An 18,922-nucleotide genomic window follows, 5' to 3' on the forward strand; every position below is an offset into this window, starting at 1 on the left:
CAGCAGACCTTACTCTCGTATTTTACCTCCTTCAGTTATTACTACCGAGAGTTTTTTTTATATAAATTTGCTTTATTGATTTAATTTGATTCAATTTTTAATCGTCATTTAGTCTTTTCCTGTATATGTACCGAAATCAGTTCCGCAGACATGTCATTCTAGCGGTCACGCCCCGATGATGCCATTTGTCAAAAAAAATTTACCTCACAAGAGTTCAGCCCAGGTTAAAAGTTGTCAAAGTAGTCACATTAAGCCTTCACACTACCGTTCAAAAATATATCCTCGCTGCCGTTTTTGAAAAACCTAGCTGGGCGGCGGCTCACCGGTATTCTTACTAACGCTTTCCAGGCCTCCCTTGGCAGGGAATCACTTTAACATGATCAAATTTCAACCTTTGTTCTGGTCGACACTCCGGGTTATGAAAGGTGCGTTCTGTTGGCGATCTTGCCCCCTGACTTATTTTTTATCATCCTCTGGGTCGTTTCGGTGATACTTTTGTTGTTGCTTCAGACGTCTCGAGGTTTTGAGACTCAGGATCAAATCTTTGTTTTCTGAACCACCCGGTTTTTATCCCTATCCGTTCACTTTCATCTCAAGGTTAGTTTCTGGCCATTCTATCTGTACTGGATAGTGGACAGTCACCGTCGTCTTCTAGTATCAATAAATAAATGTTTGACTCCATCTTTCCAGTCACTTGTGTGCTGGGAATCCACTCACACAGTTAATCTAGATAAACAAAATTAAGTGTCGAAGGCAATTCGTCACGTCCTCTTCTCTACTTAGTCTCTCAAAGCCCACTTCAATGTTGTTTCCCTTGCCATCGTTTATTGTTACCCTTATGCGTAACACTTTCCCGAAATTACTATTAACTGCATGTCTCCAGCCCTCTCGCAGCGCCGATGCACAAGACTTTCCATGTTCTCGAGATCATCCCCGTAATGCAAAAAATAACCAGTATATAATTACATTTCTCTCTTTCACTGTTAAACTCGCAACGGCCTTCCTTCTGCCTTACCGCCGTCATCTAACCTGTAAACTCTTGACTTTGAGGAACGGACTATCAAGACACATTTGACCCTGCTTGATACTCCTTTTTTGACATATAATTGCTTCTCTGTATAAGAGGACTATTATTAATATGAGCTTTCGTCCGACTCTTACTAGATATATTTTTGGACATTAAATGAGTGATGCTGTACACTTTAATAGGTAGCTTCTCATTGCATTTTATTACCTCGGTGGTCATGTGCAGCTGAGTGTTGAATAATATGAATACAAAGTTGATAATATTCCGCGTGTCCCTTCTCCCGACCGTGAGTCGCCTGGAACGAGTTTTTTTTAGTTAATCTGTCAGGTCGCCGCGCCGCCCAAATGGTCACTTCCCTGTCCGGCGCGAAGGAAACAGTGAAGGTGAAACACTACCACGGATGTCCACTTCAGGACACAATTAATCTCTCCCTCGCGCCCCCTCACCCCCTCCCTCCAGTCCAGCTGGCAGCGAGGCGGCGGCACACAAAACACGGCACACACTTCCTGCGGCCGTAGGGTGGCGGGGGGCGGGCGGCGCGGCACCGGCATTGCGGGGGGGCCAAGATGACGTGGCATGAAGCGGGTCAGGGCTGGGGAGGGGACGGCACGCTGCGGCTGCGGGTTGGCACATCACCGCGGGGACGAAACCTTCCACACTGGCCCATATTTTAGGCAGCCGGTCAGGGTTACGATGTCACTGCGTACCTTATTGCCTGATCCTGAAGCCACGTGATCGCTCGTCCTTCGGAAACCAGCATGTGGGCTTTGTGTACCATATTGCTTGGGCCTGAAACCGTGTGATCGTTGGGGCCTTAGAAACCAGTGGATGCTTGGATTGCTTGAACCTAAAACCGCGTGATCGTTGGGGCCTTAGAAACCAGTGGATGCTTGGATTGCTTGAACCTAAAACCGTGTGATCGTTGGGGCCTTAGAAACCAGTGGATGCTTGGATTGCTTGAACTTAAAACCGTGTGATCGTTGGGGCCTTAGAAACCAGTGGATGCTTGGATTGCTTGAACCTAAAACCGTGTGATCGTTGGGGCCTTAGAAACCAGTGGATGCTTGGATTGCTTGAACCTAAAACCGTGTGATCGTTGGGGCCTTAGAAACCAGTGGATGCTTGGATTGCTTGAACCTAAAACCGCGTGATCGTTGGGGCCTTAGAAACCAGTGGATGCTTGGATTGCTTGAACCTAAAACCGTGTGATCGTTGGGGCCTTAGAAACCAGTGGATCTTGGATTGCTTGAACCTAAAACCGTGTGATCGTTGGGGCCTTAGAAACCAGTGGATGCTTGGATTGCTTGAACCTAAAACCGTGTGATCGTTGGAGCCTTAGAAACCAGTGGATGCTTGGATTGCTTGAACCTAAAACCGTGTGATCGTTGGAGCCTTAGAAACCAGTGGATGCTTGGATTGCTTGAACCTAAAACCGTGTGATCGTTGGGGCCTTAGAAACCAGTGGATGCTTGGATTGCTTGAACCTAAAACCGTGTGATCGTTGGAGCCTTAGAAACCAGTGGATCTTGGATTGCTTGAACTTAAAACCGTGTGATCGTTGGGGCCTTTAGAAACCAGTGGATCTTGGATTGCTTGAACTTAAAACCGTGTGATCGTTGGGGCCTTAGAAACCAGTGAATGCTTGGATTGCTTGAACTTAAAACCGCGTGATCGTTGGGGCCTTAGAAACCAGTGGATGCTTGGATTGCTTGAACTTAAAACCGTGTGATCGTTGGGGCCTTAGAAGCCAGTGGATGCTTGGATTGCTTGAACCTAAAACCGTGTGATCGTTGGGGCCTTAGAAACCAGTGGATCTTGGATTGCTTGAACCTAAAACCGTGTGATCGTTGGGGCCTTAGAAACCAGTGGATGCTTGGATTGCTTGAACCTAAAACCGCGTGATCGTTGGGGCCTTAGAAACCAGTGGATGCTTGGATTGCTTGAACCTAAAACCGCGTGATCGTTGGGGCCTTCGGAAACCAGTGTGTACTTTATCGCCTCAGTCTCTAGCCGCGTGATCGCTGGGCCATTGAAAACCAGTGGATGGATCTTGTGTACCTTAATGTCTGAGTCTCCAGCCACGTGATCGCTGGGGCCTTTGGAAACAAGTATATGGGTCTTGTGTACTTTATTGCCTGAGTCTTACACCCCGTGATCGCCGGGGTCTTCGAAAACCAGTGGGTGAATCTTGTTAGCCTTATTGTCTGATCTGAAACCGGTCGTTGGGCCTTTGAAAACATATAGATGGGAGTTGTGTACGTTATTGCTTAAGTCTGAAACCGCAAGATCTTTGGGACATTTGAAAATAAGAAGATGGATGTTGAGTACCTTTTCGCCAGAGTCTTCAGCCACATTGCCAAGGGAGAACAGGTGAAGGGTGCTGTGCGGGGTCTTCAGAGCATCAGAAATCACAGTTTTCCTCGTTGCCCATAAGCCCCGAATCACCTAACGGACGGGGCCTTAAAGAACAAGTACAAGTGTGTCATGTGGGGTTCATCCGGGCGAAGTTGATGTCATCCGACTCTACCCTTTGATTAGTCCACTCCGATAGTTGTCAACAGAGAGGCTTCAAGTGTGTACAAGGCTTTTTGTTTCTTCTCCATACTTCAGGCAGAGCGACGCGTCCCGCTGAGGTCCACGCAGCGCTGAGCCACACTGGGCGCCTCGCTGACCCAGTGTCCTAGTGTGATAAATTTTTACACGAAAATATCACTTTTCAATTCCGGATGTTTTTATGAGCCCAAATACGTTTAGTTAGAGGGCTCGACCAAATGAACATGCAAAAAAGTAAAGCTAGTAATACAAGGATATTCTTACGCGGCTAGTTAAGAAAACAGTTTATTCTTTTCCTTCCTTAATTGTGTCTGCCAAAGAAGGGAAGGTGCGTGTTTGAGGCCTCCCAGCCCCTTGGTGTAGGCGTGCTGGAAAACGATTCCTGACCTATCCCACAAGACGGGGCGGGGGTCAGCCTGCAGGAGGGAGGGAGGGAGGGAGGGGGGGCTGCAGGTGAGGAGGATGTGGTTGCATCACGCCGCGCGGACTGCCGTGCTCATAATATTTGTAAACAAAGGTGAGGGCGGATGAGGGCCGCCCGTCACCTTCACCCCGACCCGCATCTCGCCCTTGTGCTTTCACTTAATTGTGTGCAGTTGTGGAAAGGCGTTGTTAGTCATGATCTCTTTGTTCGCCCGACTTTACGACTTTTTAACGGCCCCTCTTGGGACGAAAACAACAAAAGCATGATCTAAAACCGGCACTAGGTTAATACGTTTTAGATTCACCAAGGCCGTATTCAAAGCAGATGTGCGTGTGCGTGTACCGGTATGTAGGTATGTATGTAAGTATGTAGGTACACAAAATATATGTGAAATAAGTAAATATATGAATAAAAAGATATTTTTTTTTTATTTTTCCATTTTCGTTCTCCATTTCTTTCTATCTTTTTATTATTTCCATCATCTTTTCTTCACCAACTTTTCTTCTTCATCTTCATCCTCATTATTTTCTTCTTCTTCATCATCATCATCTTCATGCCCTTCAATGGAAAGCAGCGTCGGGAATCGGGACACACGCAAACGCCAGCCAGCCAGCATCACAACACACACACACACACACACACACACACACACACACACACACACACCCGCCTGCCTCAAGCACACCCGCCACCGTGTCCCCGCTGCTAAGTAGGTTGAAAGTGAAAAAAGCCTTGAGCGGCCCAGATCAACCGGCGTGAGTGTTGACATGGGGTCGCCGCCATGAGAATTAATGACTGATAAGGTCGACAGTTTTCTCGGTCGAATATACATCGGCGCTGGAAACTGGGGCTCGCGTGCCGGCTACCAAGGCTGCGCGGCGTGCTCTGGCCCACTTACAGGCCCGTGAAGTAACCTGTTTGCTCCTATTATCGTTATTATGAGACGAAATAAATAGAGAGGGAAGAGTGCGGATATTACTATAACATATATATGATTACGCGCTCTGTCAAGGCTGCGCGGCGATCTCCTACCCCACTTACAGACCCGTGAAGTAACCTGTTTGCTCGTATTATCGTTATTATGAGACGAAATAAATAGAGAGGGAAGAGTGCGGATATTACTATAACATATATGACTACGCGCTCTGTCAAGGCTGCGCGGCGATCTCCTACCCCACTTCCAGGCTCATGAAGTAACCTGCTTGCTCTTTTTACGATTATGAAACGAAATAGGTAGAGAGGGAGATGTGAGTTTTTTTTTACAACAAAGAAGACAGCTCAAGGGCACACAAAAAGGAAACAATAATAAAAAAAAGCCCGCTACTTGCTGCTCCTAAAAAGAATCCAAAGAGGTGGCCGAAAGAGGGGTCAATTTCGGGAGGAGAGGTGTTCTGATACCTGTGCGAACATTACCCTTCTTATTACTATTATGAGAGGCGAAGCAGGCAGAAGGGGAGGAGTGCGAACATTAAAAGCTCCACCAAAGCCCATGAAGTTAGTTGTTTGTTCTTATTATTATCAGAGACGGAATAAGTAGGGGAGGATGCGTGCGGACATTATAAGCTACCTCCTCAGCATCCCCCCAAGCACCTGTGACGCCGAGAGAGAGAGAATGAAAGTGAAAGGGGTGAGAGAGGAGGAATAAAGAGCACGAGAGAGTATGGATTGTATATAGAGATGGAGGGACAGAGAGGGAGGGCAATAAATAGCTTGAAATACACAACTCTCTCTCTCTCTCTCTCTCTCTCTCTCTCTCTCTCTCTCTCTCTCTCTCTCTCTCTCTCTCTCTCTCTCTCTCTCTCTCTCTCTCTCTCTCTCTCTCTCTCTCTCTCTCTCTCTCTCTCTCTCTCTCTCTCTCTCTCTCTCTCTCTCTCTCTCTCTCTCTTCGTCTTTTGTGATTCTTGGTCCACTTCGAATTTTTTTGTGACTTTCCTCTTTCACTTCGTCCTGTTTTTGTAGCACCTGATCCACTTCCAGACTCGTTAAGTAACTTTTCTTATTTTATCGCCTTGTTCTTGTTAGTTTGGGTGCGTTTCGAAACTCATTTTAAGAAACTTTCCACCTTCTCTTCGTTTTCCTTTCCTTAGTTTTGGCCCACTTCGGCTCAATCAGTATTTTTTTTTTCTTTCTTCTTGCACTTCGAGGCTCAGCCAGTACCGTATTTTTTCTCTCTCTCTTCTCGCCTTGCTTTTGTTAGCCTCCTTGCACTTCGAAGCTCATTAAGAAACTTTCCTCTTTCTCTTCGTCTTGTTTTTATAGGTTCTAATCCACTTCGAAGCTCACTAAAATAAAAACTCTCCTCTTTATCCTCGTCTTGTTTCCGGTAGTCTGTGTCCACTTCGTAGCCCATTGAACACAACCTTTTTTCTCTCTTCTCGTTTTCTTTAGCAAGTCCCTGTATTATGTTCAGTTACCAATATGCTGTAAATCGCATCAGTTTCTCGTTAAGTTAAAATATCATTCACTTTAAATTAATGCGTCACTTTATTACAAATGCCGTGAATGTGACGCAAATGTTGAGAAGATCGTGTAATTAGTTTCTCCTTAGCCTTCCTGAGTTGCATATAAGAAAGGTAAATGAACGCGAACTTGATATCGAGGGTCTGATTCGATGTTTCTTTGTTTTTTCGTACTTAATTCCTGTTGCGTGATCCTCTTAGTTATTCCAATTGTCTATCGTCTACTTTATTTTATTCATTCTTATTTTCCTTGTTTTCGTTTTTTTTCTTGTTTTTCTTTGTTGATTCTTTTTCTTCCATGCATTATTATTAGGAGCAGTAAGTAGCGGGCTTTTTTTTATTATTGTTTTCTTTTTTTTACGCCCTTGCACTGTCTCCTCTGCTGTAAAAAAAAAAAATACTGATTCCTGTTGTTGATCCTCAAAGTTGCCCGGATGTTATATATTTCAATTGTCTATCCTCTGCTTTATTCCATTCATCTTTAGTCTTCTATTTTTTTTTCTTTATTTTCTTTTTGCTTCACTTTCTTGATTCTTTTTTTCCATACTGATTCTTGTTGCTGATCCTCTAAGTTGCCCGGATGTTATATATTGCAACAGTCTATCCTCTGTTTTATTCCATTCATCCTTAGTCTTCTATTTTTTCTTTGTTTTCTTTTTGCTTCACTTTGTTGTCTCCTTTTTTCTCATGCTAATTCTTGTTGCTTGATTCTCTAAGTTACCTGAACCTTATTCATTTCAATTGTCTATCTTCTTTATTCCATTCATTCTTATTCTCCTTGTTTTCCCCTTGTTCCTCTTTGTTTTATGTTTGCTTCTCTTTGTTGTCTCCTTTTTTCTCATGCTAATTCTTGTTGCTTGATTCTCTAAGTTTCCGGATCTTATAGTTATTTCAGTTGTCTATCCTCTATCTTATTCCTTTTATCCTTTATTCCCTCTCTCAGGCGTGTCGGGGTTACAGGCGATGTTTCCTTGTTTTCTCATATTGATGCTTCTTGCTTGATCCTCTTAGTTTCCGGATCTTAAAGTTATTTCAGTTGTCTATCCTCTATTTTATTCCCTTTACCCTTTATTCCCTCTCTCAGGCGTGTCGGGGTTACAGGCGATGTTTCTTTGTTTTCTCATATTGATGCTTCTTGCTTGATCGTCTTAGCTTCCGGATCAGTTATTTCACATGCCTGTCCCTTACTTTATTCCCTTCATCCTTCACTCCCTCTGTCTTAGGCGTCTCGAGGCTTTGTAACTCATAGCATTTGTAGTCCTCTTTCGTCTCTACCTATTGCCCTGTGTTTAATTATAATGAAAGTAATGATAATACTAATACTAATGAAAACCAATACGTAATCACCCTCCCCAGCGCACCCGAGTAGGACACTGATGATAATGATGACACTCGATACGGAAGAGGACGACTACTATGCAGGTGACAATGCTACCTTCCTCTTCAGCCTCGGAAAGTAGGAAGTAAAAAAGAGACTGCGACCATAGACCCAAAGTACTACCTTGGCCTACTGACCCTGAGCCCCCGCTGCACCTAACCCCGGTACTGCCGCGCCCTTCGCTACGTGCATACTACCTTTCACCGTTCCGGGAGTGACAGGCATGATCTTCCTAGCCGACCATGGAGCGCCGCCCTTGTCTCGTGAGCCAGGCCGGGGAGGTCGGTGAGGAAAGGGATCGGATGAGTTGAGGACCGCAGCTCTTGACAAGGGGCCAATGCTTCCGTAGAATTTCTGGGTATTGCCAAGGGTACTTTTATGGCCCTAGTGGTAGTTTGACAGCTCTCCTGTACCAAGAACGTGAAAAAATACTCGATTAGTCTCTTTCTCGACCTTTGGAAATAGTTGATACGTGAGGCAGAAGCGTTTGAGAATACCCTCGCAGTGGACATCATCCCTCTCCTTCGAAGCCTCCTCTCCAAAGCTTCAATCTTCTTCAGCTTTTCAAATCTTTCCTATACGAGGCCACTGTTCCTGCTAAGCCTTCCTTCACTCCTAACGTCTTCTGTAATGCAACCAGGCGCTTTTTGTCTTCAGCTTTTCCTGCTATGCCGTCTCTTTTCTTCTATCCTTCCCGTTCGGTTCCTCCAATCCCATCGCTGTCGTACTCTTTTAAGCCATCTATCCTTTTTCTCCTTGTCCTTCCTCTTCCCCCCAAAGCTTCAACGTGCATGGTGTGAGGGGGCGTGTGTGGGGTGACGAAGCAGGTGTACAACGTGACAAGGAAAGCAGGTCATCCCACGCAGGCCCTAATGTGGCACAGCACTCCACTGATGGACACACGGGTAGCATAACCTAGTATTTTCACAACAAGGCGTCACTATGAAATGTAATAATAAATAGATAGACATTCGCTTGCGCTCGTAATTGATTGAGGCTTAAAAGGCACTATGGGTATTTACACACACGCACAAAAATCTTATTCTAGCTCTTGGAGGGAAAAAGAAAACATTGACTGAAATTTTAGGTGCTCCACGACATGTTTTACTGCTTTATAATGAAACTAATGTAGTGGGTACTTCCTGCATTACATTGCGAATTACTAAAATAATATGATAAATAGAGAATAGATAGGGGATAGATAGATTAATAAAAGTAAATGAAAATAGATAAAGAGAGAAAGAATATGTAAATAAAGATGAATAGATAAATAAATGAGGCAAACTGGAGCTCTACAGGAGTGTACGAAGGAAAGAAGATTATAAGGAAAGGAAGGAGAAGAGAAGAGATCCAGGAAGTTGATACGCTGCCGAACACTACCCCGGAAGGAAGAAGAGACAACAGAAACAAGAAAACGAGGAGGACAGATAAATAGAGGAGGCAGACCGGCGCTCTATAGGCGTGCACGAAGGAAAGAGAAAGATAATTAGGAGAAGAGAGGAAGAGCATCCAGGAAGTTGCCTCATCAAAGAAAATTAGTCCGGAAGGAAGGGAGAAAATGAGGAAATATAAAACGAGGAAACGCCGCCGAATACACTCAGAATAAAACATGAGGACAAACCGCGGTAATCCAGTAAACACCGGGAATATAATGAAAGCCTTATGCAGTACGCGGCTACCGAGCGCCTGCCTGCCTGCCTGATTAGCGGCATGCGGGCGGGACCACAAAAAAGTTATATTTGTTTTCTGGTTTCCACAAAAAAGGTTATATATGTTTTCTGGTTTCCACAAAAAAGGCTATATATGTTTGCTGGTTTCCACAAAAAAGGTTATATATGTTTGCTGGTTTCCACAAAAAAGGTTATATATGTTTTCTGGTTTCCACAAAAAAGGTTATATATGTTTGCTGGTTTCTACAAAAAAGGTTATATATGTTTGCTGGTTTCTACAAAAAAGGTTATATATGTTTGCTGGTTTCTACAAAAAAGGTTATATATGTTTTCTGGTTTCCACAAAAAAGGTTATATATGTTTTCTGGTTTCCACAAAAAAGGTTATATATGTTTTCTGGTTTCCACAAAAAAGGTTATATATGTTTTCTGGTTTCCACAAAAAAAGGTTATATATGTTTTCTGGTTTCCACAAAAAAGGTTATATATGTTTTCTGGTTTCCACAAAAAAGGTTATATATGTTTTCTGGTTTCCACAAAAAAAGGTTATATATGTTTTCTGGTTTCCCCAAAAAAAGGTTATATATGTTTTCTGGTTTCCACAAAAAAGGTTATATATGTTTTCTGGTTTCCACAAAAAAGGTTATATATGTTTTCTGGTTTCCACAAAAAAGGTTATATATGTTTTCTGGTTTCCACAAAAAAGGTTATATATGTTTGCTGGTTTCCACAAAAAAGGTTATATATGTTTGCTGGTTTCCACAAAAAAGGTTATATATGTTTTCTGGTTTCCACAAAAAAAAAGTTATATATGTTTTCTGGTTTCCCCCAAAAATGGTTATATATGTTTGCTAGTTTCCACAAAAAAAGTTATATATGTTTTCTGGTTTCCCAAAAAAGGTTATGTATGTTTTCTGGTTTCCCCCCAAAAAAAGTTATATATGTTTGCTGGTTTCCACATAAAAGGTTATATATGTTTTCTGGTTTCCACTAAAAAGGTTATATATGTTTTCTGGTTTCCACATAAAAGGTTATATATGTTTTCTGGTTTCCACTAAAAAGGTTATATATGTTTTCTGGTTTCCACTAAAAAGGTTATATATGTTTTCTGGTTTCCACATAAAAGGTTATATATGTTTTCTGGTTTCCACTAAAAAGGTTATATATGTTTGCTGGTTTCCACAAAAAAGGTTATATATGTTTTCTGGTTTCCACTAAAAAGGTTATATATGTTTGCTGGTTTCCACAAAAAAGGTTATATATGTTTGCTGGTTTCCACAAAAAAGGTTATATATGTTTGCTGGTTTCCACATCTTCTCGCACCTCAGCTTAATTCCAGGTGACCTTTTCCCTGATACACAAGCCTGCACAAGAGTTTAAGGAAACTATGAGAGGCAAGGCTTTCCCTCTACCTTTCGCCTCCTCCTGCATACTTCTCTTTCTCCTCTATTGGTAGCTCCCGAGAACACACTACCCACCCGCCGGTCCATCCTATCCACAAATGTCTAACTTCCATTTGCTTAATTTGCGAGTGCTAATTGGAAAGTTAAGTTGGGGGCCACGCTATGGGTGCACGTGCTCGAGGTTCTCATCTCCGTCGCATGGCCCTTGAGACTGTGGTGGGAAGAACCTGTTACCCCGGGGCACAGGGCCAGTGTAACATCCAGGATTGCCACAGTTTACCTTTTCCAGGTTTCCCAAGGTGCCCATTTATCAACCACCTCGAAAGGGAGGATGAACATTTCGGTGAGATGCGCGCCGAGTGCCTGGGCCCGCGGATTCGTAGTTACTGGAAAACACAGACTTATCGAATATACAGATGCCGTCAAGGAGGTTTTTTTAATCAAACTGCAGGCAGATAACACTTACCATCTTCACCTCCTGTCCTGTCGCCCAACATGGTGCTTTTTCGTTGGCTCATTTGCCTCAACGAACAAACCACTCTGAAAAAAGGGAAAAGATAATAAGATAAAGAACACAACTTTGCTTTTATTTACTTTACTGTATTTTATTTACTATTTTGTTTGACTTTACTGGAGCTCAAAACTTACATACTAAAAGCCATCCATCTCTTGTCCTAAAAGTAAATCTTTCTCCGACGTGATATGCAGAAAGAAAATCCACCTTGATGCACATTGCACAGACATAGTTTTCTTTTGTTCATTTGTTTACGTTATTATTACTTTTTTTCCTTATTAATTGTGAACATCTGTTCCAGTATTTGCCTGACACACCGTCCTGAGAAAAGAGAAAATAATAATAAAAATGATAATAACAATAACAATAATAATAATAATAATAATGATAATAATAATAATAATAATAATAATAATAATAATAATAATAATAATAATAATAATAATAATAATAATAATAATAATAATAATAATAATAATAATAATAATAATAATAATAATAATAATAATAATAATAATAATAATAATAATAATACAGAAGGCACATATTTTTCCTTCACTGTCTTTGCTAAATGGCGCATAGGTCGCTGCAGTATTTGGATAACGCGCCACCTTGGAAAAAAAAACAAAAAAAAACAAAACAAGAAAATAACAACAACACTAATAATATGTTAACAGAAGACACACATTATTTTATTCTGTCCCTAATTTTAAACGACGCATCAAAAGAGTGTTCCAGTGTCTGCCTAACTGAAGAAAAAAAAAAAAATAATAAAAATATAAAAGCCACATACACAATTTTTTTTCTTCTTCTGTCCTTAAGTAAACAACACATGAAAGGCTGTTCCAGTATTTGCCTAACGCACCACCTTGAAAAAAACGGTAAAATAATAATAAAAATAAATATACAGAAGACAGACATACTTTCTTTCCTGTCCTTAATTAAACGACGCGTGAAAAGGCTGTTCCAGTATTTGCCTAACGCACCACCTTGAAAAAAACGGTAAAATGATAATAAAAATAAATATACAAAAGACAGACATACTTTCTTTCCTGTCCTTAATTAAACGACGCGTGAAAAGGATGCTCCAGTATTTGCCTAACGCACCACCTTGAAAAAAACGGTAAAATGATAATAAGAATAAATATACAGAAGACAGACATACCTTTCTTTCCTGTCCTTAATCAAACGACGCGTGAAAAGGATGTTCCAGTATCGCACCACCGGCAGCAATGACCCGGATAGCGCGCCGACGTCCCCGCACTGTCCTGAGCCTGGCCGCCGCGCAGATCGCCAACTTGACACCGGCGGTAAGGTCGATGCGTGGCGTGCGTGACTCCCGCGGCGGCCGGAAAGCGACGATCCGGGATAGGAAGGACAGGGGAAATAAAACAAGCTTCCCTTTCACCTCATGAATATTTGTGAAAGTTAATTAATGTCAACCAACTTAAAAATTGTTGAGCTTAATGTTATCGAAGTTACTGATATTTTCTAGCTATTTTTTTTTTTCAACAAAGGAGACAGCTCAAGGGCACAAAAAAAAAACAATAATAAAAAAAGCCCGTTACTCGCTGCTCCTAAAAATCAAAACAGGTGGCCGAAATCTTATCATTCTTAATCAATCTTATCATTTAGTTTAATTACCTCTATCTTATTGTCTTATTCTTTATATCATCTAACTAATAATAGTCTAGTTTAATATTACCTATCTTATTATTTTCTAACTTAATATCATCTAACTTAATATTGCCTAACTAAATATTCTCTGATTTAATATTCCCTTGCTTAATATACCTGACTTAATATTGCCTAGCTAAATATTATCTGATTTAATATTCCCTTGCTTAATATACCTGACTTAATATTGCCTAGCTAAAATATATGATTTTATATATTCTTGCTTAATATATATGACTATTAATATTGTGCCTATTGTTATCTGATTTAATAATATATTTTAATATAATATATTGATTAAATATTGCCTTAATATTGCTTTAATTAATTTTAAATTTTATCTGATTTAATAATAATATTGCTTACTTGCCTTAATATATTATATTTTAATATATTTATAATATATACGATACCTGACTTAATATTGCCTAGCTAAATATTCTCCGATTTAATATTGCCTTGTTCAATATACCTGACTTAATACTGCCTAGCTAAATATCATCTGACTTAAACTGTCTACCTTAATATTTTCTAACTTTATTTTCCTTGCTTAATATCATCTATCTTAACATTTGCCTGGTTTAATATTTTCTTCCTTAATATTACCTCACCTAATAATTATCATCTATCTTAGTTTTACCTGTCTTAATATGAACTAAAACAGTATTAATTAACTAGCATAGTAGTATTATAAAAAAATAGAGAAAGCAGCAATTTAATCTATTGACAACAGCAGCGACAATAAATCACCTTCATATCACCTCACAAATCTTCCTGGACGCGTAATAATTAATATGAAATAAAGATAAACATAATCCAATCAGAAGTCAAGGTTATCCCGTTCTATAACTCATCTTCTAGGAATTCCTGGAGGGGGAAATGTTATCTAGGAAGGTCAGAGGAAAAAAAATCAGCTTCCCTTTCACCTCATAAATTTTCGTGGAAGCTTCGAAGGCAATGTCACGCGATTCGTCACCTCCGCCAGGGTCACCGCGATGCAAGGGGTGCCGCCAGGGACGCCGCCGTTCTTGGAAACACTCCTGGTATCGCTCCCCTCCCGCGGCCGCCGCCAGCATCATGCACACACCAGTTGTAGATCAAGGTCGCGTTCTGGTTCCCATTTCGTTCGTCTCGCCGGCAATACCTTTTCCTCTTGGCCCATATTCTCAAACATTTCGGGGCTTGCTCACCCACATTTGGTAAGGGTTTGATGAAGGTTGTGTAAGTATTTCCAAGGGTAGTTTCATGGTTCTAGTGATAGTTTCATAATGCTTTCATAGAGGTTGTGTTAGCTATGTGAGCCCAGGGATAATTTGACAAGGATTTCGTAGAGGATGTGTTAGTATGTCCATGGGTAGTTTTATGAGGCAGGTGGAAGTTTGACAAGACTTTCGTAGAGGATGTGTTAGTATGTCCATGGGTAGTATTGTGAACCTAGGGATAGTTAGACAAGGCTTTTATTTTTTTATTTTTTTTACAGAAAAGGACAGTTCAAGGGCGTGAAAAAAAAACAATGATGAAAAAAAAGCCCGCTACTTACTGCTCCTGAATAGAGTACAGAGGAGTGGCCAAAAAGAGGGGTCAATTTCGAGAGGAGAGGTGTCCTGATACGTTTTTTTTTTTGGGGGGGAGGGCCTTTTGCTGCCTCCTTTCCTATACATTGAAAAAGCTGAAGCAACGAAGAAAATTTGCTACGGGAGAAAACAAAAACTTCAGTCAGAGTTTCGGCCAGACTCAAGGCTCTGGAAAAGGTGAAGGAAATCCATGCCTTCGAGTGTTAGCGAGACTGAGTTACATAAAGGGTAAACAAAACAAGCTTCAAGACACCTCTCCTCCCGAAATTGACCTCTCCTTTGGCCGCTCATAACTTTTGTCTCTGTAGGAACAGCGATTAGCGGGCTTATTTTTTACACCTTTTTTTGTTGCCCTTGAGCTGTTTCTTTAGCTGTAAAAAAAGAAAGAGCTCCAGCAACACTCAAGCCTCTAGAAAGGGTGAAGAAATCATAGCCTTCCAGTGTTAGCTAGAATGGGTTACAGGATACGTGTGCTCCGGAGGGACAAGGATTCGAGGAAGTGTCCCGCTTGAACGAACGGCAGCGAGCGTGCGACTTACGATGCTGGAAGTGGAAGTGCCGCCTGGAACACCCTAACCTCCCTTCGGCCGCCCTTGATCATTACCGTTCTAGCGTCACAGTCTCCACAGGAGCACGGCAGGTAAAGGACACTCTCTCTCCAGGTCAATGAGGGGAAGAAAATGACAGTTTTCCTAAGTCACTGAAGGGAGGAAAAGGACAGAAGGAAGGAAGGAAGGAAGGAAGGAAGGAAGGAACATGACAGACTCTCCCTCGGTCACTGAAAGAATTACTACTACTACTACTACTTCTACTACTACTACTACTACTACTACTACTACTACTACTACTACTACTACTACTACTACTACTACTACTACTACTACTACTGCTACTACTACTACTACTACTACTACTACTACAACACTATCACCACCACTACTACCACCACCACCACCACCAACAACAACAACAACAACAACAACAACAGCAAGCACAGGGCGGCGGCGAGAGAGAATACCTAACAAATCAACGCGACAAACAACAAAAAAAAAAGAACGCTCAAACAAACAGACACAGTAAGTAAGGCGACCCGGTGGATGTCAATAGTGATAAGGCAGCAGGTGGGTCGCTGTGAGGGGGGGAGGGGGGGAAAGGGGGGGGCAGGTGTGGGAGGTGTGGGTGGATGGGGGGCGAAAGGGAGGGGGGGTGAAGGTCGCTCTAGACAGAAATTATTCAACACCTCACCCCCCCCCTTATCTTACTCTCTCCCCCTCCGCATCCTCCCCTTACGAAACCCCCTTTTACCTTCACCTCCCTATAGATGAAACGGCAGGTAAATCTTATGTTTCACGGCGTTTCCACAGGTGTTTCGTAGGTAAGATGTGTATGGGGTGTTGTAGTTTGGGTATGGGTTGAAGGGGGTACGGTAGGGGAGCTTCTAGAGGGGTGTGGAGGGCAGGGAAAGAAGGGGGTAATAGGCGAGGTGTTCCGAGCGGGCGACATCCAGCGACCCTTCCTCTCGGCGGGTTTATATGGAGGGACCGAGAGTGAAAGTTATTAGTGTTGAGTGAGCGAGTGCACTGCAACGTACTCTCACCTTAGCTTATACACGGCCCTGTCAACACCACCACCACCACCACCACCTCCACCACTACCGCCACCAACACTAACGCCCCACCAAGCACCACATATACACCACTTCACTATATACCACTAACGTGCACCACCAGCTCAACTCCATCATGCAGTTCCTTAGTTTTGCGATAGTGTGCGCCTCCGTGATCCTCGTCTACCTGGGATGCCCCGCACAGGTAAGAATGATCACCTTTATCTTACGGTTATTTTCCCTCTATTTTTTTTTTTTGGGGGGGGGGTAGGGGAGGATAGGTAAGATGAGATGGGTAACTGTTTCCCCCTATGTGGATATTCCTATCATGATTATCTAAACCCAATTTCTTTATCGTCAGTCACGTAAGCAAACTAATTTTTTTAGATTTGCCTTGATTTTCTTACGTTTTTTTTTTTCACTTTTTATTGTTTGAGTGGATCAGGGAGAGGATAGGGTAAGGTAATATAAGCTACGGTTTCCTCTTATCAAGTCAACAACCTATTTTTTCCAAAGTACGGTACACAGCATTTTATTATATTTACCTTGATATTAGTCTTCCTGTGTACAGCTTAAGTCGTATTGTATGTAGAACCCGCGTCTCCTTCTCAAATGGATCAGGGAGAAGATAGGGTAAGATAAGGTGACCTACTGTTTCCCCTTGTCAAGTCAACAACCTATTTTTTCCAAAGTACGGTACACAACATTTTATTATATTTACCTTGATATTAGTCTTCCTGTGTACAGCTTAAGTCGTACTGTATGTAGAACCCGCGTCTCCTTCTCAAATGGGTCAGGGAGAAGATAGGGTGAGATAAGGTGACCTACTGTTTCCCCTTGTCAAGTCAACAACCTATTTTTTTCCCCAAAGTACGGTACACAGCATTTTATTATCTTTACCCTGATGTTAGTCTTCCTGTGTATGCAGCTGAAGTCCTACTGTAGAACTCGCGTCCCCTTCTCAAATTATTTCAAAGTAAAGAGATCATTGGATAGGAGTGATAATAAATTCCATGGGTAGTTTTATGGACCTGTTGGTAGTTTGACAAGGCATAGTTTCACCTGTATATATCCTCTTGTAACGGTGTTCATATAGCTACATGTATGAGAAGGGTTCGCCACGTTGGTTCTTAAGATATATAGACTCAAAACCACCACCATTAGCTTTTTATCGGCTGAAGGCTTACATCAACGTTCCCAGATTGTCATACCCAGCCTCCTATGTTTGCTGATTTAAGACCCCAAAACTGCCTCCTCTACCCCAATAACTGCCTTCATTTATAGTTATCGTTAAAATGGTTAATTATTGGTGTTTTGGGGCAATAGCTATGCTCAGAAACCGATCAATACGAGGCTCTTGAGTACGATAATCTGGCACGGTGGCTTATATTCAAGTTGCCTAGCTCCACCTGCACCCTCTTGTAATACCTGTTCGCGGTATGTCCCATCCATCCGGTCCCGCGTAACCTACTGACCCACGTTGGCCGGGGTCTTGACTCTCGCCTCGCGGTGGGAGCGGGGGCAACAAGGCGGCGTGCGAGCCATGTGACCAACCACGGGACGCAGCATGACGGAGCCGCCTCGCTGGACGCTCGTTACAGCACCGTGGCGCCATGCACTCTCTTGGCATGCGAGATTTCTCCGCCCACCGATAGTTTGTTTATTATGACTAGGATTCATGAAGGAAGAGAGAAAGTGGTGCGGCAAAAGAAAGTAGGTATTTTGTCTTGTTTTGACATATTAGGGCGCGACATTTGAACACATATTTTGAGATTTATCCCCTCGGCGGTATTGATTTGGTTTGTAAGACGTTTAAAAATAGAGCCTCAAAACTACACATTTCTCCAGTACGAGTTTGTTTTGTAGTAACATGACAGAAAACAGAGGCAGAAAACACTCCTCAGAAGCTCCATATCTCCACCAGCATCTTCCCTTTTTATCAAGACGAAAAACTACACATTTCTCCCGTACGATTTTGTTTTGTAGTAACATGACAGATTATGAGATTTATCCACTCGGCGGCATTGATTTGGTTTGTAAGACGTTTAAAAATAGAGCCTCAAAACTACACATTTCTCCCGTACGATTTTGTTTTGTAGTAACATGACAGAAAACAGCGACAGAAAACACTCCTCAGAAGCTCCATATCTCCACTAGCATTTTCCCTTTTTTATCAAGAAGAAAAAAGGCTGATTAAAAGATCTTCTCCCCCCTCAGCGGCCTTTTTGTGTCGTGTTGGCAAAAGAGAAAGCAGGAAGGCATCAGATAATACGCTGGATGCTGCCTTGCTCGTCGCTATAACGCGGTTGCCTGCTTGAGGAGCGCTTGTAAGTAGAAAGACTCACATAAAGCAGTCCCTGTATATGATGTCTTCATAAACCAAGGAGATGAGATTATCCCAACAGTCCCAATCACTAAATTCCAAACAATACGGGAGCAGTAAGTAGCGGGCTTTTTTTTTCATTATTATTATTTTATTTTTTTTACGCCCTTGCACTGTCTCCTCTGCTGTAAAAAAAATAAAAATAATTAAACATATCGTCGGCCAAGCAACTCATTTGACATATCTTTTGTATGAGTTGTGTGCTTTCCAATGGTAGTTTTTTTTTTTTTTTTTTTTTACCCTGGAGGGAGTTTG

General features: G+C 42.0%; 1 protein-coding gene and 1 long non-coding RNA gene across 2 annotated transcripts in view; both read left to right on the forward strand.

Moving 5' to 3' along the window:
* Window positions 1-9,661: 9,661 nt before the first annotated feature.
* LOC126983938 (uncharacterized) lies at window positions 9,662-10,306 on the forward strand. Its single transcript, XR_007736300.1, has 3 exons — window positions 9,662-9,733; window positions 9,830-9,925; window positions 10,089-10,306. It is a non-coding gene; the product is annotated as an uncharacterized LOC126983938 (long non-coding RNA).
* A 5,727-nt stretch (window positions 10,307-16,033) lies between these two features.
* Window positions 16,034-18,922, forward strand: part of LOC126983937 (trypsin II-P29-like) — a 13,890-nt gene continuing 11,001 nt past the window's right edge. The window contains exon 1 of the mRNA XM_050837174.1: window positions 16,034-16,489. Within this exon, the coding sequence (XP_050693131.1) occupies window positions 16,421-16,489 (69 nt within the window). The 5' untranslated portion in view covers window positions 16,034-16,420. The remainder of the gene's footprint in view (window positions 16,490-18,922) is intronic.

The sequence above is a fragment of the Eriocheir sinensis genome, chromosome 55, assembly GCF_024679095.1.
Source record: "Eriocheir sinensis breed Jianghai 21 chromosome 55, ASM2467909v1, whole genome shotgun sequence".
Taxonomy (NCBI): Eukaryota; Metazoa; Arthropoda; class Malacostraca; order Decapoda; family Varunidae; genus Eriocheir; species Eriocheir sinensis.